Consider the following 25,096-nt stretch of genomic DNA (forward strand, 5'->3'; position numbering starts at 1 on the left):
CTGTGTGCATAGGCTTTAATTCAAAATCTGAGAACAGTTTAGTTGAAAAGACTCAGTTGCCAGCCTTTACTGTCTGTCCTCCTACTGTCTGTCCTTCATCTGTCACCTCTCCACCATGATGTTTTTATTTCAGTTTTTGTTCATACATGAGGCTGCATGCGACATTCAGCTGCAGCAGCAGCAACCTCTAGAGTAGGAAGGAGTGGTCAGCAGGTCTGACACCTGCTTCAGCTAGTACCTCCTATGCATCCCAAAGGTTAGCTGCAGAATTTCTCATCTTAATGTATAGTGGAACGAAATGGAAAGACCACCTTGCTTTTGCATCCCCTTGTCTTTAATCAAATGCCTGTTAAATGGTGGTTGAAATTCAGAGTAGCTATCTACAAAAGTCTGTAGGTCAAATCATAATGATCTTGAAATAAATAAATAGCCTCCAGAATGAAGCAAGCTATTGTTCCGTAAGTTAAATACATGCTTTTGAAATCTCTTCAGAAAATATGTGTAAAGCCTGGCATTCCCACCTAAATACATTCTAATTACCTAGAAGGTCATTAGAAAGTATTTAGTTTTGTAGCTTAGATCATCAGATATGCAAATACCTATACTGAACGTATGGTTCAAATGGTATTTCAGAAATTGAGCATTTCAGGCCTTGTATGAACCCACAATACTGTATTTGGATTTTTTTTTAAATGCCTACTGATAAGAGCACCTAGGTCATTCCTGTCACCTGAGAAGTAACCAGCGCTTTACCCTCCTTGATGAACCCTGTAATAAACTGTTTGTTTATTGAAAGTGGATTTTTTTTTTATTAAAATGCCTACCTGTTGTACTTGCAGCATAAATAATTTGTTTGAATCATCAGGTGAGTGCTGTTAAGTTATAGTGAGCGAGGAAAATTGCAAAAACACAAATTAGGATCCCTGTCCTTAAGTGTATTTCAGTTTGCATTTTGATAGCAGTTTAGAAATGTTATCGCCTGTTTTGTCACAGACATAATTCACATCTTTCTTCAGGCACTGTAAACAAGAGAAATGGTTTAATGGCTCCATAAAAGGCACTCTGTGCTGATAGCTGAGATTAGACCCTTTAGTAATGGATTTTTGTGTGCTGGGGGATGGGGAGGGCTTGGCAGAGGTAAATGTACTGGTAAAGAATCTTGGAGAGACTGATGTTTCTGAAGTGCCTGCTGCATTTCTGTGTGTATTGGGAGATAGATTTAAAAGTGTGTCAGTGTTGGCTTTATCAGTAGAGGGGCCTTTTCTTGATTTTGAAATTTTACCAAGTGCTACTTGGGTCACCCCAGTCAGGCTAGCATCTGGAGTTGTAGTGGTATTAATTTAAATGTTTTTACATCTTCTGCCTTTTCATCTTGCTATTAAGAAAATCAAATCCCCTCTGTTTAAATGTATTCAAGAAATCTGTCTAAGCTAACATCGCATATTAACAGTTTTGCCTCAGTATATCATAAAAATGAGTTACTTTATTTACTATATCAGGTTTAGAGGGTGATTTGAGAGCATTTATATGCTCAGAAAAAGCAGTTCAGAAGCATGCAGCAGAAATGTTTTGGGTGTGACTTACTGTGACTTTCTGGTTACTTTCTTTTCTCTGCAGATACATAAAGTCCTTGAACTTAGTACATGTAAATGTAGTATCACTTATGAGACATCAGAGTTCACTAGCACAAGTAAGGTTGCTGCTGTCAGTTGATTTTATACCACATAATAAATGCTCTGGCCTTAAAAGTGTTGATCGTAACACATCTTTGTCTCTTTGGTCAGTGGAGTCAAAATTGCCTGCCCTTAACCAGTATCACTGAATTACCAGTAATATTTCATACCTTTTAAAAATATGCTTAAATTAATTTTCTTCAGAAAATAGATTTTATTTTGTCTTGGAGGCAGGAAAATGAAATTTGAAAATTATGACTTTTGCTCAAAGCAGAAATGATTTGAAATTTCATGTGAAACATTCCTTGTTTCTTCTTTGCCTTGGACAGTCATTTCTTGAATTGAAAAATATTTTAAACTATTGCTTTTATATTTGATGCAGTGCATTTCTGGAGCTTTCTCAAAAGAAATGATTCAGTTCTATCCGTTTCTCGGGCTGGAAAATATACAAAACACTCCCTTCTGGAACAAAATGTTTCTTCCTTTGAATTAAGAGTTCTTAATAAAATTGTTCTTTGTATTTAAACTGGGTGTCATGAGCAAAATGTTTAGGATTAGGCTGTTGACAGCAAAGGAGAACAGCACTTCAGAATGAGGGGTAGCAGATTTCACCCTGTATTTTTGCGTGTTCTGTGTGAGTTTACTTTGTGGGGACATTATTATGGTTTTGTATAAAATCTAGGCCTGTACAATAGCACTTTATGTGTAACACATGAGCCATCTTACTCTGCCGATACAGATATATTTATGCACAGAGAATATGCATACAGGAAAGTATTATACCTCAATCAATTTGCTACAGATGGCAGCAGTCCTTCTGCTTGTCTCATATTTGCATGTTGGCTTCACAGAGGCTCCAGACAGGGTCTGTGGATTGAGTCCGTTCTGATACTGATATGCCTGACTTTCCCCAGTAGCTGAGATGAGGTGTTGAAGACATCCATCTGAATACACATTGTAAGATTGTTTGTCTTTCAAGTTTGGAAGTAGTTACCTGTAAGTAATCACTCGGGATGAAATCTTGGCCCTTGGTCACTTCTTAATAAGATCGTTATTAAGGCAGAGTGCCTGTTACTTTAATAGGGTTGAGACGCTGTTCTGGGGTTAAGTAAAGTGAATTTGCCATCAGGAAGAAAAAAGCGGTGGGGAGCTGGTTGTTTGAAATGTCATTTTGTTAATTTGGATGTGTTGGTAGCTTGGTATGCTGCACTAAAATTAGATTGTATAAATAAGCAACCTTGCTCTCCTCAAAATAAAATGGATTGAAAATATAAAATTGAGCTTAGCAAAATGGTGTATGTTTAAAATCTGGTTTAATAGGTGCAGTATGAGTGCACCTATGAAGAGTGACAGGTGGAGGGTTTCATTGATGATACGAGAACTGTTTTGAATGTTTGAAATTTTGGTGTTGGAATAAGTCTGTCATCTTCAGCCACACTTAAGATGTGGTTTGAAAGGTCAAGTAGCCTTCGAGAAAGCCCCCCAAAAATGCAGGAAGTATTTTTCTCAGGCTTTTTTCCTTTCTACCTCTAAAAGTGGACACTTAAGGAGTTACAGATAAAGCTTAGCGTGGTGACTGTGTCAGGGGACTGCCCGAGGAAGGCTTTAAATTTTACAGCTACATTATCTTTCTGGCCCTAGTTAAGATAAAGATCTAATATAAAATCACTTTGGACTGTAATGCTTCCCCTAAATGAAATGAAGGTGTTAACCTACTTGATTTGATACACTTTACCCTAGCTTATAAAGCTGAGAGGAAGGTGAGGTAAACTTTAATTAAAACTACAGCACAGATGCCTTCTAGCACTGTGCCCTGTACCTTGCTAGGACTGTACAGTAAGCAAAATAAAATGTACCTCACAGCCGAGGCAGCAGGCTGGAGCCGTGTTCACTGAAAGTAATTTAATTAGTGTTGATCATGACTCCAGATGATGGTGATTTGATAAGGAATAATTTAGTACTTAACAGCCTTTTACATGCACCAACTCCATGTGGGAAGGTAAAGCAAATTGCACAAAATGAATGTGCTGCTTTCACTTGTGCCTGTGCCAGTGAGCTGGAAAACTGCCTGTTAGCAGACGTTCAGGCTCTCAGCGCTGTGATGAAATACCCAGCCAGTTCTCCACACAGGGCTGTGGTGTGGGAGTCTCTGTACTCCCGTTATTTAAAAATAAATAAGGGAAGTAATTTTTCATAACAGATTAACTCTGAGGAAGTAGCAAAGTTAAAATGAAAAAAAATAAATTAAAAGATAGAGCAGCATGTGGCCTTTGTGCAAATACGTGATACTGGCTTTAAAAAAGTCTTGTGTTTTAATTCTGTGATTAAAGTCAAAGAGGTTGCCTGCTTTTCCATCTGAGCCACTGTCCTGGAGTTGTGGGGCCCATCACGTGCATTAAATGTGTGGCATGTGTTATCTGACCAAGACATGCAAGGAGAGTCAGCAGCAAAAATTCACTAGCAAACATGAAATGAACAACAGGATGTCAGCCTGCTTTGCAGTTATGGTGGAAAGCTGACTGGGTCGCATTGTTAAAATGTGAGAATCTTTATCCAAGAAGTCTGTATGGTCTTTTATTTTAGTGCAAATTCAGACCGTTTTGCTCAGAAAAAAGTTCTTTCCTTGTTCACTGCTTTTCATCTCTGTCTCTTAAGTTACTGTGCTGTGCCTCCTGTATTTATGTACCTATTTTCCTTTGTAGTCTTTCCAGGTAATTGACTATTAGTCATCAAATATAGTAGCTCGGTAGCAGCTGTAGAGACAATTCTTGTGAGTTTTGTGAAAATATGTGGCTAAATAACATTGTGCTATCTTGTGGATGTTTCAGCTGAAAGGCAATAGTAAAAGCTGGCATGTAATAGGATATGAGAGGACCCATTTGTGAAAATGTTTTCTGAATGTTGCCCAACCGTGGGAAAACCCATGGTGAGAATCTGGAATCTAGATCTTACTCACAGATTCTTACAAATCAGAGTTTGTTAGTTCTGATGCTGGCTTCTTAGACAGCATTTCATTTACCTCCCCCTCCCCATTAAACATATGCATATGTAGTATCAGAAAATAGTGTGTAACAAACTGTCTTCCCTAAGTTCAGATGCAAGGGAAGGGGCATGATACTACTTAATGGTGTATAATAATGTCCTGCTTTTGTGCTGAGGTTCCCTATACAGGGACTGCTTGCATGTATGTGGATTTCCATGGACGTACAAGTGTCCGTGCCGGGCTGGAGTGTGATGTTCAAACTATGGTGTCGTGGTGATAGCGTCAAAAATTAGTGATAAAATTGAAGCAATTTTTGTGGCACTCTTTGAAGTGAACTACTATTGCATTTATAGCTAAAAGCTACCTCACTAATATTACTTAGAAACATTTGGTGCTTGGGAAGTATTTTGCTTCTGACAACATTTACAGTAGTTTAGCCAAATATAAGTGGGCTGTTATTTTCCTGCTAATGAGATGGGATCCTGGCCATCATTCTATTAAACAATAAAAGTGTTAATAGCCAATGCAAAGGATCTCTGGTGTCTATTTTTCAGTTGACACCTGAAGAAATACTTGAAATGTTTATTTCCTTTATTGTTTTTAGTATTACAGTGGTTTAATTAATCATGTGTTTAATTAGAAGTGCCTAGCTTACTTGAGAAAGCTCATTGTTAATATTGTACTTGGGTTTTAATTACATTTTCTTTCACTTTACAGTGGCTTTTCATGGTCTCCCTGTGAAAATCAAGAAGGAACCCCATAGCCCATGTTCGGAACTTGGCTCCACTTGCAGTCAAGAGCAACCATTCAAGTTCAGTTATGGGGAAAAGTGCCTGTACAATGTCAGGTAAAGCAATCAGGAGCATGTTTGCAGTGAGAGCTGCTGAGTTAAATAAGGACTGACTAAAGAGTAATAAAACCATAGTAGTGATCTTACAAAAGTTACCTCTTCAGCAGATAACAGACTGATGAGATAATGCATTTAGCTGATGAACACTGATGGAGTTGTTTACAATTGTATCAAACACATAACCATTTTAAAGCAGCATTTTTCATTAAAATGCATATTCTCCATTCCTTCTCCATGGGAGATGGTGAGAGTTTAAAAACACAGGGTGCAAGCTTGAAGTAGAAGGAAGGACTGTCTTGTTTTTTGCGAGTTGGGTTGAAAGTACTTTCAAAATGCATTGCACACATTGGGAAAGAGAGAGATCTGTGTCACAGGCAGGAGATTGACAGGTCTGAGCAATGCATTAGGTATTCGACAAGTTTTGCAGATGTTATCTGTGTGTGTTTGTGGGTGATTACAATTTAAAATACTATTTCATTAGGCTTTGCATCTTTGTTACCTATTCAAAAGCAAGTTATCTTCTTTTATAGGGATAGATAATAAAAGCTTTATTTATTTGTGGGTAGTGGAGGGGCTTGATATCACTGGATTCTTTATTGACTTTCTTTTGGTTTGCACTTACGTGTCACTCCTTCCTTTAGTGTCAGCAGTGAAGGATTTCTTATTGGCATTTCAGTCTACTTTAGGATCTTTTATCTAGCTTGTGAGTTCTTAGTCTCATTAATGTGCTACCGAAGCTGTTAGCACTTAAAACATTTACATTTAACTTTTTGGCTATAAAAGGAGAAAAAAAGAAAAAAAAAGGCTGGTCACAGAGGAGTAATTTTGATTTCAAAAATTAAAATGCATATATTGATAGATTTGATGGGTGCTAGGGTATGTGATATAAGCAAGTATGCAAGTTCATGCATGGTGTCTGCCTAAGATCTGCATTTTTCCTGTTTAGAAGGAGGGATGATCAAAGTGTGCTCAAGATTTTTCCTGATTCAGGACACCTTTGAAAATAGCATCTATATATTTGTGGTACCAGCACTTTATTTTGGGGGGGGGAGCGAGGGGGAGAGGGATCCTGTCAGAAGAGGCTGCTGTCATCCTAGTGTGGTTAGCTAAGCCAACATACCATTGTTATTCCTTCCCTCTAGCTGTATTGTTTTACTGTCTCACTTTGTGGTTTGTGCAAGCTCTGAAAAAGAGTCTTGACAGGCACTGCTGGCTGTTCGTGCTCTAGTCCAGGTGCTTCTACTTTTATGTATTTTGTATACCTCCTGTTAGAATGTCACTGTAAGACTGAATAGTTGAATAGTTTAAAAATACATATCTGTGCCCCAGAGAAGAAAATGCTGCGTTGAACCACTTGCCTCTAACATGTTTTTTTCTGTGCTCTTCTTAACGTAAAATAGAGAATTCCTCTGCCCCAGTCTGATAAATGAAAAGCTTATGTGACTTTTGTTTGTTTTTTCTCACTGTAGATGCTACTTTTTTTTTTCCTTCAGAGAAAATAACCTGACCTTTTTCCCCTTTGCCTTACTGATAGTGCCTATGATCAGAAGCCACAAGTGGGAATGAGGCCCTCCAACCCACCGACGCCATCCAGCACTCCTGTGTCACCACTGCACCATGCCTCCCCAAACTCAGCTCAGACTCCTAAACCTGACCGGGTTTTCCCTACCCATCTCCCTCCATCCCAGTCCATTCAAGATAACAGCTTCCCTATGGACCACAGGTAAAACACAAAACACTTGAGGGATCTGTACAGAAAATGTTTCAGTTGTGGGTGCAAGTCTTTTATATAGGGTAGCACTGTCTTCCTGCCCACAGCTATTCCCTTTTGGTTTGGGGGACCAAAGTGAAAACCAGCAAGTTTCAGGTTGTCAGAAATATGTGTGTTTTATGAAAGACTGGCACCCGCTTTAGTGCATTTCAATAGGAGTTCATATTGGCAGTGGCAGTTTTAATGACCTCCTGCTTCTGTCTGGTGAGGGTGGTTACAGGGCGCTAGATAATCTCATCTAGGTTCCCTTTCTCATGTTTATGGTTTTCCATGATTCCCAAAGATTAGGCTGGATGGTCTTTCTAGGTCCCTTCCAACTTGGGCTGTTCTATGATTCTGTGATTCACTTGATGCTACTAAGCCCTACGAGGTAATGAAGTCACAAGCAGGCATGATCCTGGATAGAAATATCTGTCCTCTTGCTAAGCAATTCACCTATCTAAGAAAGGGATAAGTGTCCATGTTAACGTTACTGCTTCAGAATATTCTCTGGAAGGGTGGATCATTTTTCCAACCCCATTTGAAATGTAGTATTTCAGACAAACTGAGATGCCAACATAAACTGTGCTTACATAACATTAGTCAGAGTAAAAACCACAAGAGCTAGAGACTAGAATTAAAGTTTAAACTGTCCTTAAGTCACCCTGTTTTGTTTTGATATGTTAGAAATCCCCAGACTACTGACTGACTGCCTTAGCTCAGTTGTGCAACAGATACACTCAGTGGATTTCCCTGATTTTTGAGATCAAGCACTTGCTTGTGGAATTCTGTTTATCCTCACCTTTATCACATGAGCCTGTTTATGTGTGCTCTGTTGTGTGGTTGCTCTGAGCATGTAAAATTTTAGCTGTATATAAAGAGATACATATGTTCAGAATCTTGGCTTAGCTTTTGAACATCAGCAAATTAAGAAGCACCTGGAAAGATAACCACAGTTGTTGGCAGCGTGATTTGCAAGCTTCTGCTTTAGAAAGGGCCGTTATTTCCAGGGATTTGTGCAGATCACTTCTGAAGGGGGTTGCTGAGGTTTATGTTGCCGTTTTATGCTCTGCTGAAATAGCTTTAAATACCACCCAAGGTTTTCTATAAGCCGTTTCGGCAGTGAAGAAACACCAGATTGTCCCCTTCAGCTGCAGTAGTCACCATCTTTCCCTCCTCTCCCTCCCTGCTGTGGACTGTGGTCTAAGCACGCAGCCCCCCAGTTGGAGTGAGGCAGCAGTTTTGATTACAGGATAGTGGATAAACTTGTATCTGTATGTACACCAAAGTCAAGTTATCAGCAGACTAAAATTTCCAGAAGCTAAATGGCTTCTGTGCAGAGAGTAGTGGTAAGATTTATCAGATGAAAAAGTCTTCTGTTTTGGAGCAATTTGTCAAGAGAGTACTGAAGGTACATGTCAGCCTTAATGTGAGTATTTATAGAGATTTGCATGCATCTTAGTATACTTTTCTGTACACATAAGACTTGCTCTGCACAAGCTTTGTAAGCTCTTTACATGATCCCTCTCACCTCCATGTTTGGTGTTCATGTTCCTTAGGGCATTTTGCAGTAATGTTTCCCCTCTGTAAAAGAACATCATGTGTTCAAGTCAAAATAGGTGACTCAAGCCAAAAAAAAAAAAAAAAAAAATTTTCTCCTTTTTTTAATGAAAGGTACAATTATAAGACATTTTTTCCTCTTTTTCTTATTTATTTCAAATCTTCTCACTCCCAGCTTGAAGCAAATGTGTACTTCATATTTTTTGTGAAATTCAAATCTTCATGATTTTTAAGGTGATATGCTACTACAATGAGTATATTTAGAAAATGTCACTGAAACAAGGGACCTACCTATGTGAGTTCATATATAAATCTGTAACTCAGGGCATATTTCTTCAGAACATGCATTGGTGGCACAAGATAGCATTAGTATCTAGAACATACAGCCCATACGTCTTCATACAGGGCATGAATATATGAACGATAAGTGGTCCTAACAAGTACCAACAGGAATCAAATCCACTTGTATAAACAAATGGCTTGATTCCATACAAAGCTTCCAGTACAACAAGTATTATTAACTTCCTTTGAGGCTTTGTGAGTGAGCCTGTTTCTTATTTTAACTTCAAGTTGCAATTTTCTGATTCACTCCTTGACAGTTCTTAATGATAATTTCTGCTTCTTTTTTTGGCTAATGAAAAAAGGAAAAAAGGGAAATGAATGCAGTGCCAGTCAGCTTAACTGTTTCATAATACATTTGAGTTTCTGAGTTTATTTTCTGCAGGTGTAGGTGGAATTGCAAAACCCAATGCTACAGCGCAGTACTCTTTCTACTGCAAAATATTACATTACAGCAGCATTAAAAAAAAAAACATACATTGTCTCCACTACTACATTGTAATAGTTTCTGTAGCTCCCACAGTATTTATAATTAAGCAATGATAGTAATTATTTGTCAGACAAAGTTCAGAGCAGTATTATGACAGATACTAGAGTTAGTAGAGTTTAAATTGTTTCAGAAACACATAGTACATATGTAGTATGAGTTGGTAGTCAAGGGTTGTATTGCCTGTGCAGTCAAACCTCTGCATTCTTCTTCACTCACCCAGTTTTCTCCAAGGGAATATCTGCTTTTGCTTGTGTGAACCAAACTTTTTTTCAGATCCAGAGTACAGGGAGCTGAAGAATGATCAGTTCACTTGCAGAGAAAGGCACAGGGTTGAAGTGTGTGTTTGTTTGTTGGTTTGTTGGTTTTTTTTTTTGTTTTTTGTTTGTTTGTTTTAAAGTGTGTCTTGTCCATGATGAGTAATAGCAGGACTAGTAGGCAATTTGCTGAAAGAAACTTGCATCTGCTGTGATCTAGTGCAGACAAAGTATTACTGCAGTGGGGGTTACCATTACTGTGGTAATCTGCAGGAGATGACAGGAGGTCTTTGTGCTGTTGATAAGGGCATGGTGGAAAAGTAGCATCCTTGCATTCTTTATGCTTCTGAACCTGCAGCTATCCAAGTAATTACATTCAGGCCTTTTAGTTCAGGTAGGTATGTCTTGTGGAAGAAAAAACAAGCATAATTTCTTGAGTAGTGTTGCATGTAAATGAAGTTAATTTAAAAGTGAATTATCACATTTTATGTCTACTGAAGAGCATTTGGGAGTAGTGAGTGGCAGCATGGCTTGTATGAATGACTTCTTTCATTTAGAAATGACCAAGGGAACAAATTAAGGCAGGAGGGGAATTATTAGGCATTGTTTCTCTTTGCAAAAGTTTGCAGCCTCTCCTTTATGTTGGGTGCTTACATTCCTTTCCCATTAGAGCTGGAATGCAGTGCCAGCCTTGCAGGTAGATCTCCCACAGCACTATCCCTGAGAGGACAGAACTGTGGACTTTCACCCTGGAATGATTCCAGGTGTTATGGCAGACAGTGCTCTTTATTCAGAATGTTTGTTGTGGTCAGAATGGTTTTTGTGTAACAGTAAGAATGGTAATAGTAAGTTAGAGCAGAAGCAATATGTTGCTAATGCTTGTGAGAGAGCAAAAACTCTGCCCAAGCCTCCTTTGTCTTACTATGGTCCGATGTCAGTCTTTCTGTTGATTTGAATCTGATGCATTACCTGTTTGCCTCTTCTGTTGAGAGAAGATACTGAAAGCCAAACAGATGGTGGTGGGGACAGGTCTTGGAGCTGGTGTTAATCGGTGGGCTTTTTTGTTTGTTTGCTTGTTGCTAAATGATCCTGATGGGAGCAGTTGGAATGTCATAAGCAGAATGTTTGCTACTGAAAAAGTGATACAAGTACTAACCATGACCTGTGATGATCTTTGGGAAATGGAATGTCGCTCAAGCCCTTTACATGACCTCTCCTCTAACTTCTGTCCTAGATTTCGCCGCCAGCTCTCTGAGCCTTGCAATTCTTTCCCACCTTTGCCTGCAATGCCAAGGGAAGGACGTCCAATATATCAGCGCCAGATGTCTGAGCCAAACATCCCCTTCCCACCCCAAGGTTTTAAGCAGGAGTACCATGATCCAGTTTATGAACACAACGCTATGGTTGGCAGTGCAGCCAGTCAAAATTTTCCCCCTCCTCTGATGATTAAACAGGAACCTAGAGATTTTGCATATGATTCAGGTAGGTGAGACTCTCCTTTAGTTCTGCGTAGTAAAATAGTATATGAATCTAAGCCAGTGCTATTGGTATTTTGATTGTACAAATTGAAACTTGCTTTTTTGGCTTCTAAGTCTTCAGAGTAAATTAAGTCTGAGTTTACACAATAGTAAGATTGCTACATGGTACAGTGTGACTTGTGCCGCCATTGCTTGCTCTGCAGAGGATTTCATTTTCCAGAACTCTCTGTCCAAAAAGCGCGCAGGTTAAGAAAACCAGAGAAGAAAAAATCATGAGTACAAAACTGAGCTTTGCTTAAGTGGGGGCTTGTTCTGTACTCTCTCGTCTGTGACCTCTGAATTTGTGTGCTCCATTTTTACAAGCTCTTTCATTTGTCTGCCAGAAATAGAGGACTCTTTCTCTTCTTGCTTGCACTACTTTAAATCAGGAGTAACTCCGCTGAAGTGGGGTTTATACAGCTATAAAACCAATGAGGGAGAAGAATCAGCCAAATTGGTGTCAGCTTCTCAGTTTGTGCATACTGCTGTGTTTTGTGGAGGTACATAATCTGTGATGCCAGGTTGCTGATGTAGAGAATACGCTGTTGCTGTTAATAATGTTTATTATGATTGTGGCAACTGGAATCGAGCCTTATTGCTCTATGGACAGTATAAAGCAGAGGAGGCAGTGGCAGAGCCTGCTCTTAATAGCTTCTGGTCAAAATAGAAAAGATAAGTGATAGAAAGGATAAAAGCATAAATCAAGGGAATAACATTGTAAATGTTTGCCACAATTTAAACATAATGTTGATATTATACTTGGGAAAAGAGAAAGAGAATTAGGGAACGAGTACCAAGTAACAAGGAAAAGAAAGCTGGAATGGTGGCATGGAGAGAAGCTGAGATTATAACAGCATGGAGTGGGCTAGGTGGGGTAAACCGTCGATCAGTATGGAGCAAAGAAAATGCAGTCAAAACATGTTTTTCAGTTTTGGTGTAAGTGATTTCTGCAGCATCTGTTCAGTCTTTACCTCTTTCCTGCTCTGTGTAAGTTGTACAGTTGAAAGGGAGGGATCGCTGTGAGTCCTTACTGTGCTTCTGGAGGAGGGTACCTTACTTTTGTGCACTTGTATGCTGAGTTGGGTAGGGAGAAGGGGTGGTACTGTTTCACTTCAGTCTGACTCTTCCTCTGGGTTTGCAGTACCTGCAGTGCTTTCCTGCTGGTTCAGTCTCTGCCTAGATGTTTTTGCCATTAATTTGCCAAAGGCAAATGGTAGCTGAGTTGAGGTCTCCGTTGAAAGTTTAGCCGGTGATAGACTATCTTGCAATTTGATAAAGCTAGGACTGGCTTTTGTTGTATTTTCTGTAGCTAACCTAGCATTTTCTATGTGGTGGGCTGTTTTGTGGTATCGTTAATATAAAGTTCTGGTTTTAGAGCTGATTTCTATGTTAGGACAGGGGAATTCGGAAAGTAGAGCTGCTTTCTCCTGTCTTATTCTTGATAAGCAAAGAACCAATCTTTAGGCAATTTGAGTTAGGCCAATACACGGAGGGGCTTGGGTGAGATATTTTTCCAAGCTGAAATATAAGACAATATGAAAATGAGTTCAGATTACAAGGATCAGATCTAGACCTCCACCCATTTATTGATGAAGGTTCTGAAATACATGTCTTTGGCAGTTGTGTTGTCTTTAATCTTACAGAACAGCATGGGAGAAACTGTCTGCCTAGTTAATGTGGCAATAGATAATAAATAGGGGACTGCAGCTTCAGGCACTGCCAGTTCCTTGCAACCTTCACTAGCACTGTTACTTATCCTGCTAAATTAAAGGGTGAAAAAAGGCCCTTTTGTAAGCCTGCTTCACATTCGGCTAGGAAGTGGGATCTTCTTCTTGCATACTATTTCTTTAAGTCTGGGTTGCCTGGTTCATCTTTCTTTGGGATATTTTTTATGTAAAAATAGGAAATTTTATTCCCAAAGGAAGATGTGCAAACTTGCATCCAATCCTGTCATATCTTTCTTTTTCCCTTTTTTTTTATGTGCCAGCAAGATCAGCATTCCACTTTATAGTAATGATGTTCAAGTAAAATGGTTGTTTCTTTTGTAGATGAATAATTAGTTTTTAAAAATGTAATAGCTGTGTAACCAGTGGTCATGAAAAATTAATCTGTTGGTATCAGGAAGTACTTTTATTGGCCTCAGAATATCTGCATTTAAGTTGACACATCTGTACACTCCATAAATTGCAGTCAACAACTGTGGTCTGTTGATATTTTGTTTTGTTACCATCTGTTCTCTAGAAACCATCATTTTCCATCTTTGCTAAGAGTATGTTAAATAACCCCTTAGGAAACATAATGTATTTGTCACTGAATCATTGATTTCGTTTTTCACCTGTGGATGTTCAGGGAAGGAGGAATGCCAGAGTTAAAAGTCTTTTTTTGCATGGTATTTTATTGCAGCTCAACTAAGAATATAGAAACATATTTAAAAAGTTCATTGCAGTACACCAAGATGTTCCTTTTGGGATGTTTCTGGAAGAGCCTCATAAAAGTTCATTGCTTTTGTGCACTATACTTTTATACTTTGTGGGAAGCTGGTGAATGAAAAACATTATTATGGGATGATTATAACTCTATTAAAACATGACATTAATTATGACATGGGAAATGGCAGATCAATTAGTTGTAATTGTAATTGCAGGTATGCAATTTCTATTGCAGAATGTTTGAGATAATGGAAAAAGAAAAATGTCAACAGAGTAGAAGCTCCTCCTTATACATCCACACTTCTAGAAGTCACAGGGCATCATACATGTTCAATCAGACTTTGTTTTCTGCCATGTACTCTTTTTTTTTTTTTTCCCCCAAGGCTGCCAGTTGGATGTATTTAGTACTTGATGCTATATCTGGCAACTTTGAGCACAAAGATGCAGCCAGAGACATGGAGTGCTTTAAGATTTTGCATCATTAATGAGGCTTCCCAAGATCTTTGTTTAGAAGGGCTAATAGTGGGCATTTTTGTACAGTTAGCACTTCTAGAATTCAATTCATGTAATCAGGTACTTAAACAAAAAGGCCAAACTTGAGATACCCCATCTATTCTGGGCTTTATTTTTATGCAGGTTCTTTTCAGGCTTGATCTTCCCTTCTTAATGTAGTGCATTTGAGATAGACTAAGGTAGGACTCTAGCTATGCACGTATCAATTAATATTAAAGATCTAGTTTTAAAATGACATCTTAAATTATTGAGTTTATATCATATTTTAATTTGACCAGTTGAAATAGTTATTTTGGTTGGAAAGTTCTTTAGTGAGCATGTCTTTGGGTACTTCAAAATTTGTCACACAGTGGTGTTAGAGGTAAGTAGAGGAGGAATTGTTGCTTGCATATACTTATTACTGGTTGCCAGAAATCTGTCTGTTGAAATCCAGATCACAACAGATAATGCCTCTAACCTGCTCAGTCATTCATGAGCAGGATAGAGGCATTAGCAGGGTTTTTCTCACAGTTGTATTTCAGGGTAGCCTCACGGTTAATATGCTTGAATGGACCTTAGAAAATTTGAATTCTGTCTGTATCACTTCCAAAGTTAGTTAACTTCCAAAATACTAGTTGCATCACTTAAAGAATTAATTATCCAAACAGGATTATTAGTGTCTTGCTTTCTGAGTTGTTCATCCCTTAAATTCCTGAGGCTTCACAAGCAATAAATACCTTGCGTTGGCATGTGAGAATGGATGGGGAACTGCCCCTCTGTTAAAAGAGATGAGCGGAGGCAGAGAGATACATCAGAGATATATATACCTGTTTATTTTGGGTACCCAGTTAGGACTGGATAATTTCTGAAGAACATTATGTATTACATATGTTCAAAGCTCAGCTCCTAAGGACTTTATTTGAAGATTAGGGTCCCTGTGTAAGCACTGCAAAAATAAGAAATACATAATAGGAAAAATTGGCAGAAGCATCGTGACTGCTTTGGAAAACTTTGTTGGAGACGGAATGGGCTTTGTTGGGGCCTAAAATTGACCATTCAGCTGTATTAATCTTCAGGTCATCTTTTCCTTTCTTCAAGTGTTCTGCCTCATTAGGTACACAACTTCCAGCCTCTGTAACAAATGAAGCAGGTGCTCCACCTGCAAAGCTGTTTACAGCATGGTGCTCTCTTCCCCAGACAGTTCTGACCTGTGCGCTCAAGAGACAAGAGTGCCAAAGCAAAAGGCTGTATCATAATTCATTTGCAACAAAGGGGTTGTATCAAAGTTGCACAGGAAGTTGTAATAATGACACTTCTTAACCCTTCCTGAGTTTGCTTTTACAGGTGTAGGATGTTGTTGGCATTCTGCCATCCATGTTATAAATGTTTATTTACCAAATGACTGGGAACAGAATAAAAAGCAAGACTGCTTTCAAATTCCTAATGTGGTTTTTGAAAAGAAAATCACTGAGAGTTAATGTGGAAAACGATCCATAGTAGTACCTTCTTCCCTAGAAATTGGCTCACATGTCCTTAAATTTATGAAGTTTCAGAACAGTGTGAGAGAATGTTTAAATTAAGATTTCAAGGGAAAAAAAAATTCTTGGGAGTACATTTATTTGCAGATTGCCTTGTTTTTTTTTCTTTCCTTTTTTTAAACAACAATTTGATATTCCATTATACTTCTTGGAAGCAAGGTTTACACATTTGAAGGTGGTAATATGAAGGGAAAAAAAGGAAATCTTATCTGTCATCATCAGTGCAGGATTGCTTTTTCCAGGATATTCTCTAGTGCATTGACCAGTGCAGTATTTAAAGGCACAACTCATGGTGCTTCTACTGCTATCTTTAATTATATTAGCTAATTTTTACAGTGCTTTGAAAATATGCTAAGTATTATTACTACAGTTATTCCCCTGGAAGATTATTTCACAGACTAATAGACTTCACAGTTAAGAAATATTTCTTGATCGTAAGCCTAAATTTTCCCTTTGATCAGTTCCATTCCCTTGCTCATAGCTACACTTCTTTGGCTCATCGTAAACAATTCCTTGGTATTAACATACCACCTCTAAATCTCTGTAGACAATTTGCATGTATACTCTTCGTCTGTCTGTGTGACTCGTTGAGATCTTGCTTCCTAAATCCTCCAGCTGTTTAATCTTATACTCAAATTCTCTCTAGGTTTTCCTTTTTTTTTGTTTTGGTTTGGTTTTGTTGTCAGTCTGCAGATATTTGCATTATTTTTGAGCATAGTTTTATAAAACCCTCTGTGAAACAGAGCCGACTATCCTGTTACTGGATACGGTGCTTCAGTATGCACATTTCGAAACTGCATCTCCTTATGGCCCTAAAGAAATTCTTTTACAAGAAGTAATTACAAAGTGGTACAATTGTTCTCAATTAAAATCCGGCTGCATAAAGGCAGAAGGGGAGAAGGAGTAGAGGTTTGCTCTGGAGTTGAGTAGGTTTAAGAAGTCCCTCCTTGTTTTTGGTTTTGCAGTTTTCCCAAGTCTCACTTCTGTGGTTTAAAATACTTCACCCTCATGTTTCAAGAACTTGCCTTTGCTGTGTTGCTTCAGTGAATGAGCATGAATTCTGTTCAGGAGTTGAGCTGCACTGTACTTTGTACTTGCCCTTAAAACACAAATCTGCTGTTGATGATATGACAGTGGAAAATCAGTGCGTCTGAGGGGGAAACTTGGGAAACCTGGGCTTCAGAAAATTGATGTGAAACACAGAATTTTAACTTTTCACTTGCTTCCATTAGCTGGTTTCCTGTATCTGCTAATTCTGTCTGAAAGAAATCTGTCATTACAATAGAGTTAATTTTGTAATACTGTCTTAACAAACAAAGGAAAACATGAATACCAAATTAATGTGAACATACAGGCAGGAGACCATGCATCTATGTTGCCTTTCAAAGCAGACAATACAATCTGAAAAATTGTTCTGCAGTCCCTGTTTTTCAAAGAAATGGATAAATATCCTCTAAATCTACAGTTACAGTAAGTGGCACTGGCTAATGATTTGATTTGAGGATTGAGAGCACAGTCTGGATTTACTCTTTGTGCATTAACGCAGGTCAAATGGACACAGGCTGCATTTTAAATCAGTAATGGAAGGCTGAAGCCTGCCTTAAACCAGTCAGATCAGCCTTACCCAAGACCGATTGATCCCAGGAGACTGAGCCCTGTGAGCCTAGCTTTTATATGAATGGACTCTGTGCAGCCTGAAGTTTCATTCATAAAATGGATGCTGAAGGGAAAAAAAAAAGGAAACACAACCAACACACACACACCAAACCCTGGAATGTCCATTTATGCGGAGCTAAAGGGTGTAGTGTTCCCTCAGCTGCTGCTGTTGCCAGTTGCCTTAAAGTAATGATTAATGCTCCTTGGCCCTGCCTGCCTGAAACCCGACACCATTTATGGCCTTAGTGTGTTTCTAATGTATAGTGAATGAGAAGGCTACATTCTCAAATCAGAAACATAAACAGGAACTGGTTGGTCTGAATTCCATTCAAATATGTCACTTCAGCCGTGCAGTGTTTGTCCAACTTCGATTTTACAGGCAGGGGATGGGACGGGGGAGAAAAAGCAACACAGACATTTTTGCAGTAGGATTACCAACAAAAGGAGCAAGGAAGAGAGAAAATACTGCTGTCTTTTGTTGAATTCAAAGGGAAGCGATGTTTAAAATACATTTTACAGTTACTGAGGTTAATAAAAGCAAATGCATGATTTTAAAGTATGCTCAAAAGATCACTTCCATGTGGAATTTCAATTCGGAGCTGAATGTATGAGCCTTTGTTTTCCTGTTCTGCTACATAGAAAGTTACACATCGCCTAGACAGGCTGTTGACATCTGGTCTCAGAAAATGCATTAGATGTTGTCATAGATCTAAAAACCAAAGTTGTGGAAAGGAAGCTGTTTGCTTAAGGTTTTGGCTTTTTTTTTTTTTTTTTTTTTTCTGTATGTGTGTAATAATTCCACTTGGACGCGAGGTGGTGGGGCCAAATGTAGTTCTCCGGTAGGTTTTTGTCAAGTGAGATGTAGGAAATTAAACTAAACAAATCTTACTTATCTAGGGCTTTTTTTTGTGTATATCTATGAGTGCACATTCTCATAGATTATTTTTCTTTTCCCCTAATTGCTGGTATGAAGACTGGTGACAGACAAAATGATGAACAAAACCTTCCATTCTGAATGTTTTAAATGGCATAATGAATTGGGAAAATAATACTTATTTTTTAGATTGATTTTTAGAGATGATAGTGACAATTTTCACCCCTGTAACTTCAGTGGGAGCTAGGTGGGTCCAAGCTATCTGAGGGGTTTGGGCATGCCCTTCTGTGCCTTGTAGCACAAAAGGAAAGAATCTGCATGTATTATATTCTGTGTTTCTTGCTTGTAGGAAGACAAGTGGCACAACATGTTTAAGCCTGTTTATATAAATGGACAAACTCATCACTTTGTTTTTATACCTGTAGGGAAGTAGGCAAATTTTCACATGAGGTGTTTGGTGAATTTGGGCGACTTGTTAGCAGGCTCACTGCATAAGGCAGTCACTCACCAGTGCACTGTTGCATTCACCTGAGCTGCCACGTAGATAGCGAGGCTAGGCAGTGATTTCTTCACCCACCCTGTTTCACATTGTGCACACCTTCTAAGCCTCGATCTCCCAGTCCCTCTCTCTGCACGTGCACATATGTAATGCAATACCTTGGGCCTCCAAATCTTCAGATGATGTTGATAAAGTGAACTAAAAAGTAATTCAGAGGTAGAGTGTAACGTAACAACATGTCCTTCAGTTAGGAATGCTATGTAAGGTCAGAAACTGGTTCAGGTTACCAGTTCCTGCTTTACTTTGCTTCATTCAGAAGACAGTCACTTCATCCCTCTGCCTGCAGAAGCTTCGTCTTCCCTGTGTCTTGCCTGGCTAGGGATGTGAACTGAAATTCTGCTTGTCTCTCTGCAGGGTGTGATTGTGGGTCTGAAACTTGGTCCTTATTTCTGAAACACAAGCGGAAAAGAGGATTTAAAGATTCATTACCCACTTTGAGTTTTACAGGGCTAAGACAACCTAACCCTTTAAATTCTGATACGATAATATGAAATACTTCCTTACCAAGGGACCCCTCAACGGTCTTACTCAATAATGAAACCTAGAACCTGTGCCTGCTAAATTCAGTAGCTGATTTTTCTTGTCCTGAGGAAGTCTGTTTGGGCTTTTTCTGCTTGGATGTATTTTCATTAAGGCACAGGAGAGCTTACCTCCAGTATTTGTCTCTGTGACAGTCCCAGATGAGAAGACATTTCTGCAATGTCTAGATTACACATAATTTTAAAACAACGCCTACTGGGGAAAGATATTTTCAAATCAACATGATATAAGTACATATTAATTGTTTTAAGATGACTGCTGTGTTGCTGTTAACAAGAGAAGCAATGAAGAATGACCCCTTAGTATTTCAAATTAATAAAGAAAGATAAATAATTTTTTTATGTGTCCATGTTTTTAGTTAGAGTTGGGTTTTTTCTTTTCTTAAAGAGACTCTGCTGTTCTTGAGATAATGTAACCTTAAAATGTGAATTACTTCATTAAAAGCCTGAAGTAAGCTTCTTTTGTGTCCTTAATCCAGGCACATGTTTTTTCAAAGACTAAAATTTGCTAAAAGGTGATAGAATCACTCACCTCAAACACTCGAATGCTGCCCTGGATGTATTTTATGCCTACTTCTATCTCATTTGCTGTCTTAAAACAATGCTTTAAGGAGAAGAAAACATCTAATTGCTCTGTAATTTCTGCACTAAAATGTTTTCTTTTGAAGTAGCTCCGCTTAGCTTGTAAAAATACTTCTGGGTCTTAGTCAAGCATTTAGTACAATTTAAAACTGCAATGCTAAATTTCATTGGTTGGACTTTTTATTAGATAAGGTAGAAATGAAAGCAGCAGGCAATTTAATTAGCAGTAATTTTTCTGGTCAAGTCATTACTTTGATGAACTTCAGAGCAATGTTTATGGCTCCTAATTAACCATGTTAGTCATTTGATTGAATAATCACTTTGGAAATGTTTCTACAATTTGATTAGAGTCTGACCCACTCTGATAGTCATAAATTAACTGATAGCACTTTAGGATAACAAGGCTGTAGTTACTTTACTAGAAATAAACTCTTCCTTGCTGTATTTTTCAGTCCTCTGTGGGCTGTTTAAGCACAAGCTAACCAGAAGATTAAGTAATGTTGGTACAAACAATGCTTGCCTTAAAAAGACTCCAGATGTTAATTATAATTGACTTAGAAGCATGGGAGATGAAACCCCAAATTGGCTAAGAGCATAACTTCGTGGATGTGTGCCTAATTCTTTATTCTGGGTACTCTGCTGTATCACTTTGCAAGAGTGGAGTTCATGAGTCAAAAAGGGTTTTGCTGCCAATACTAGTGATTTTTTTACCTAAAATAGAAAGTAGCATCTGTTTCAGTTCTACGACTTCCTCTTTTTTTACGTAGATTTTTCCATTCTCCTTAACATTCAATCTACTTGTTAACATGAGTGATTCCTTGCAGGTGAACCACTACTTAATAGCCTTGACTTCTAGTCTACAGAGCTATACTTGACTCGCATGATCACTGAATCACTTATTCCTGTGGTTGCTTAGAATAGCTGCCTGAGACGTTAGAGATTCTCGGGGCCTGAGGAGGCAGGCACTGGGCGTTTCATCGAGAGAGGAGGTAATGAAGAGTTTAGCACAGATGTGGAAGAGAGACCATGGACTGTTAGAGGAAACTTATTATTACTGCCCCGTGTTTCACTTGTTTTGTGAAGTCAGTGTAAAACCTGATTTACTTATCCTGCCAGATCTTTGATACTCATCACCAGTCAGTGAACAGTGAAATTTGGAATCACAGTCTGAAAGAGTCTGTAGGCAGTGTTGGAAAAATAGCATCTGCTCTTTCGACCTCTGTTTGCATCTCTTTAAGAGTTACAAGTTACTGGTAACAGATTGCATAGCCTAGGGTAGGAGTTTATCACAAGATCAAATAGACTTTGTTAAGCAGGACTCCTGATATCCAAGAAGTGTTTTAAATGCAGTCTAGAAGAGCAAACATTTATGGCATATTTCTGTTTGCAAGTCCCAGTGCACAGGATGTGGCTACTTGGATACAGTGCAAGACATGGGTTAAAAATGGAAGGACATTTAAAGTACACAATTTTCATTAGTTCTGTTTGTTTTTTCTAATTATTCTTGCAGATTTTAGTAAAGGTGGGGAATGGCAAATATCTGTGTTACTCAGAATGTGCACAGTAATTTTTTTGGGGGTGTGTGCCTTTTTTTTGTTTAAGGGTGTACGAGTGGAGGGTAAAACAGATGCATCTGAATTCCTAGATTAAATACTTAGAAACAGCAGAAAATTTCATTAACCCTTTAAATTCTTAAACAGATTCTAAAAATCAATATCCTACGCAAAAGTCCCTCTGACGTTCCTTACATTAATGTAGAGTTTGTAAGTCTCCAGTGACAGGCAGCCTTTTCTGTGTAATTGATTAAAAATGTTAAGTCACATTAGTTACATAGAAACACAAGTATAGGGTTTAAAATAGTAGTCTTCTATGGGTTTTTTGGTCTGTGAATGGTCTAAAATGTAATTGTCATGGGAGTCAGCTTTTATCAATGTTGATTACAGTAAAGGTTTGAGTTCAAGTGCCAAAATTAGATGGGATCTGTGATCCTCACATTATGATTTCCTCCTCTGCCATGCCTTGTGCATGCTGCTCTGAAATGCTGACTGTGTGTTGACAGGTTTCCCTGTGCTGTAACTTGCATCCTTTCTGTTGCTCTTCTGCCTGCAGCCTGTCTCATTGATAACCTGCACACTTTTAATTACAGACAGTCTTTTGATTAGTATTCTCGTCTTCTTTCAGAAGTGCCTAGCTGCCATTCCATTTACATGAGGCAAGAAGGCTTCCTGGCTCACCCAAACAGAACAGAAGTTAAGTTTTCTATTATGTATTGCTTTTGTATGAGAGAAATGTAAAAAATTAAAAAGCCTGGAGGGATTTGGGGTTCATTGGTTTAATTCTGCTGCTGGGAAGACTCGCATCATCTTTCTTCCCTTCCCAGTTTTGAGTTTCTGGTGAACTGTTATTTTTTTGATGCTTCTTCTAGTGCCACAGGTTGATCAGGGTAGAAGCACTTTTTTTATAAATTTACTCATATTTACTCATACTCAATTTACTTATTCTGCTTTTCAAGGCTTCTAGCAGTTGAAAGGAACAGGCACTTAAAAATTTGTCCATTTCACCCATTCTGGTCAAGTGATATTTTCCAGGCTAGTGGTGTGACAGGCTCAGTTAACGTTAAGTAATCCATTTTATACTTCAAATTCAGTGACAGTTTTTGGCTTTTCCTTCTGTTACGATTTTTGCAGTGTTTTGGTGCTGCTTAGGCCCATATTGTGCAGCCATGTGATACATATCAAAATTGTCAGTGACTTCAGTAGGGCAGAGCTGATATCACTGTCAAAATTAATAATTCTGAGTTAAAAGCGCTTTATATGTATTAAAAATCAAAAGGCCAACAGAACTAATTAAAAATAACTACTGAAAGAGAAGTGGTACCCTCCACTCCCCTGCTTTGGTGTGTCTTCCTTGCCAATATAGGATTTTTTGTTTGCTTGTTTAAGGTTTGTTTGTTTTTCTTCCATGGGGCAAATTTCACAAACATGAGGGGAATTGGTTTTCAGATTGATGAGAATTCAGACAGATGTATGAATCAGGGTTCTCTACTAAGACTTCATTCACAACTGGAAAGATAACAAATCTGGCTAAAAGCCCAGCTGCTTCTGGAGTGGAATAAAGGCAGAAGTAAAAATACAAAGTAGTGTTTAACAAGGAGGGTGAAACAGGGGATGGAAGTTTCTAAGAGTCTTGGTGTATGAAATTACATGAAGTATAGAAGTTTGATAAGGGAGGTGAAAGACATCAGGGAAAGATCCACAAACTGCAGGTCTAAGGTCAACAGGTTTGAGTTTCAATCACAGCATGGATTGTTTTTCCCCTGTCTTAGCCATGTTATGCACTCCTGGGTGGTGGTAAAAATGTTATGAATGACATAGAAAAAGCAGTGATGTTTGATAAATATTTGGGTTTTGTATTTGGAGATCAGTCAGCATGATTTTATGGAATAAAGGTCATGTCAGATCCGATTCTACTCTTTGCTGAGATTAAACATTTGATTGGTATACTTGTATCGTATACTTAGACTTTTTATGGCATTCAGTTTGCCACTGCATTACATTCTGATTAAGAAGTTAGCACAAAACGGTATCAATAAAGTACACATTAAATACATTAAGACCTGGCCAACTGACAGATCTAAAAGTGGCTGTCACTGGGCAATCATCTCTGAATGGATTGTTTCTATTATAGTTCTGTAGGAATTGATATCAGGAGTGTTGCTATTCAACATTTTCAGTAAAGATAGGGAACAAAGTTAATAGATAACTTTATGGCACAGAGATAGGCAGAGTGGTAAATAACGGGCAGGACAGGGCAGTCACACAAAGCAGTTTGAATTGTTTGGTAATCTGGGCACATTAAACAAGATGTTTTTTTAATATGCTTGAATGTAGACCAGGCCTATGGAACCAGGAAACAGTATACTGGAAAAAATGATTTTGAGATGGGCCTCCTCCTCGGCTTCACAGTGGGAAACCAGCCCAACCAAACATTGCAACCATATGGCAGAAAAGCCTTCTGTAATATTTGCACAGCCAAAAGGAGGGTCATAGGGTGGCAGGAGAGGAGGAGATGTTTTGTCTTGCTAAGTAGCACTGATAAGGCTGAAAACTCGCATGCAGTACAGTTCTGGTTAACCAAAGCATTAAAATAATACTGAAAAGTGAGAGCATGTACTGAAGAGAGTGCTAGAAAGAATGCAGGGTTGCAGAGAGTGTCTTTTAACAACAAATTAAATTTTACAGAGTAATCTTAATTGGAATAAACATCGAGACAGGGTGTGACTTCTGTGAGTGTGAGGAGGAAATACCAAATAGGACTTTCTTAGTCTTGCAGGGAGAAGACCCGCAGGAACTAGTGGTTAAAAGTCAAAGCCATGCTAGTTCAAACAGGAAACAAAACAAACATTTTGGAATAAATCATAGAGAAAAATGGGTGCTTTTTCATTTTTGCAGGTGGAGATTAACAGTCTTTTGGGAATGTGCACATTAATTAAACACCCCTGTACTGTGGCCAAAATGTTGCGATTGGGCGGTGTGTAAAGGATGTGGGATATTAATCTGATTCCTCTGTGACTTAGTGTTCCCTCTGGCATTAAGCCTGTGATTTCTTTCTCCATGCATCTTTTATATAAACACCTCTCTTTCTTTAACTTACAGGCTGTATGTATGAAAAAGGACCTAGGCAGTTTTATGATGACACTTGCGTTGTTCCAGAGAAGTTTGATGGTATGTATGACACACCTCTCTCTCTTTTTCTTGTGTGGGGAGATGAAAAAGGAAGAGATGAGGGACTTTTCTCTGTTGCTGATCAAAAAACCTTGGTAACATTCCAGTTTAGGATTCCTTAACACACTATTTGCAGTGCGCCCAACCAAAGCTGACCTTTGTCTCTGGAAACCAAAGTCTTCTCTTCAATAGGATGTTGTTCGACTTTTGCCAGCAAAAGGTGCTATATCCAGATTGTGGCAGAGGAGCTCAGTTCCTGCACTGTTGTGAAGTAATAGCAGGATTTC

General features: G+C 38.5%; 1 protein-coding gene across 6 annotated transcripts in view; it reads left to right on the top strand.

Annotated features, from left to right (window-relative positions):
- The window catches only part of ETV1 (ETS variant transcription factor 1), a 63,109-nt gene that overhangs the window by 27,934 nt on the left and 10,079 nt on the right, over window positions 1-25,096 (top strand). For 5 of the 6 annotated variants that reach the window (XM_061469244.1, XM_061469243.1, XM_061469246.1 and 2 more), the window contains 5 exons: window positions 5,374-5,503; window positions 7,041-7,229; window positions 11,134-11,381; window positions 22,267-22,333; window positions 24,739-24,809. In XM_061469244.1, coding sequence (XP_061325228.1) covers window positions 5,374-5,503; window positions 7,041-7,229; window positions 11,134-11,381; window positions 22,267-22,333; window positions 24,739-24,809 — 705 coding nt within the window. The remainder of the gene's footprint in view (window positions 1-5,373; window positions 5,504-7,040; window positions 7,230-11,133; window positions 11,382-22,266; window positions 22,334-24,738; window positions 24,810-25,096) is intronic. The other variant, XM_061469247.1, reaches the window with a different exon arrangement.

Source organism: Pezoporus flaviventris, unplaced genomic scaffold (assembly GCF_033815535.1).
Source record: "Pezoporus flaviventris isolate CSIRO_AGI_PZ_B2104156 unplaced genomic scaffold, CSIRO_AGI_Pfla_v1 ptg000055l, whole genome shotgun sequence".
Taxonomy (NCBI): domain Eukaryota; kingdom Metazoa; phylum Chordata; class Aves; order Psittaciformes; family Psittacidae; genus Pezoporus; species Pezoporus flaviventris.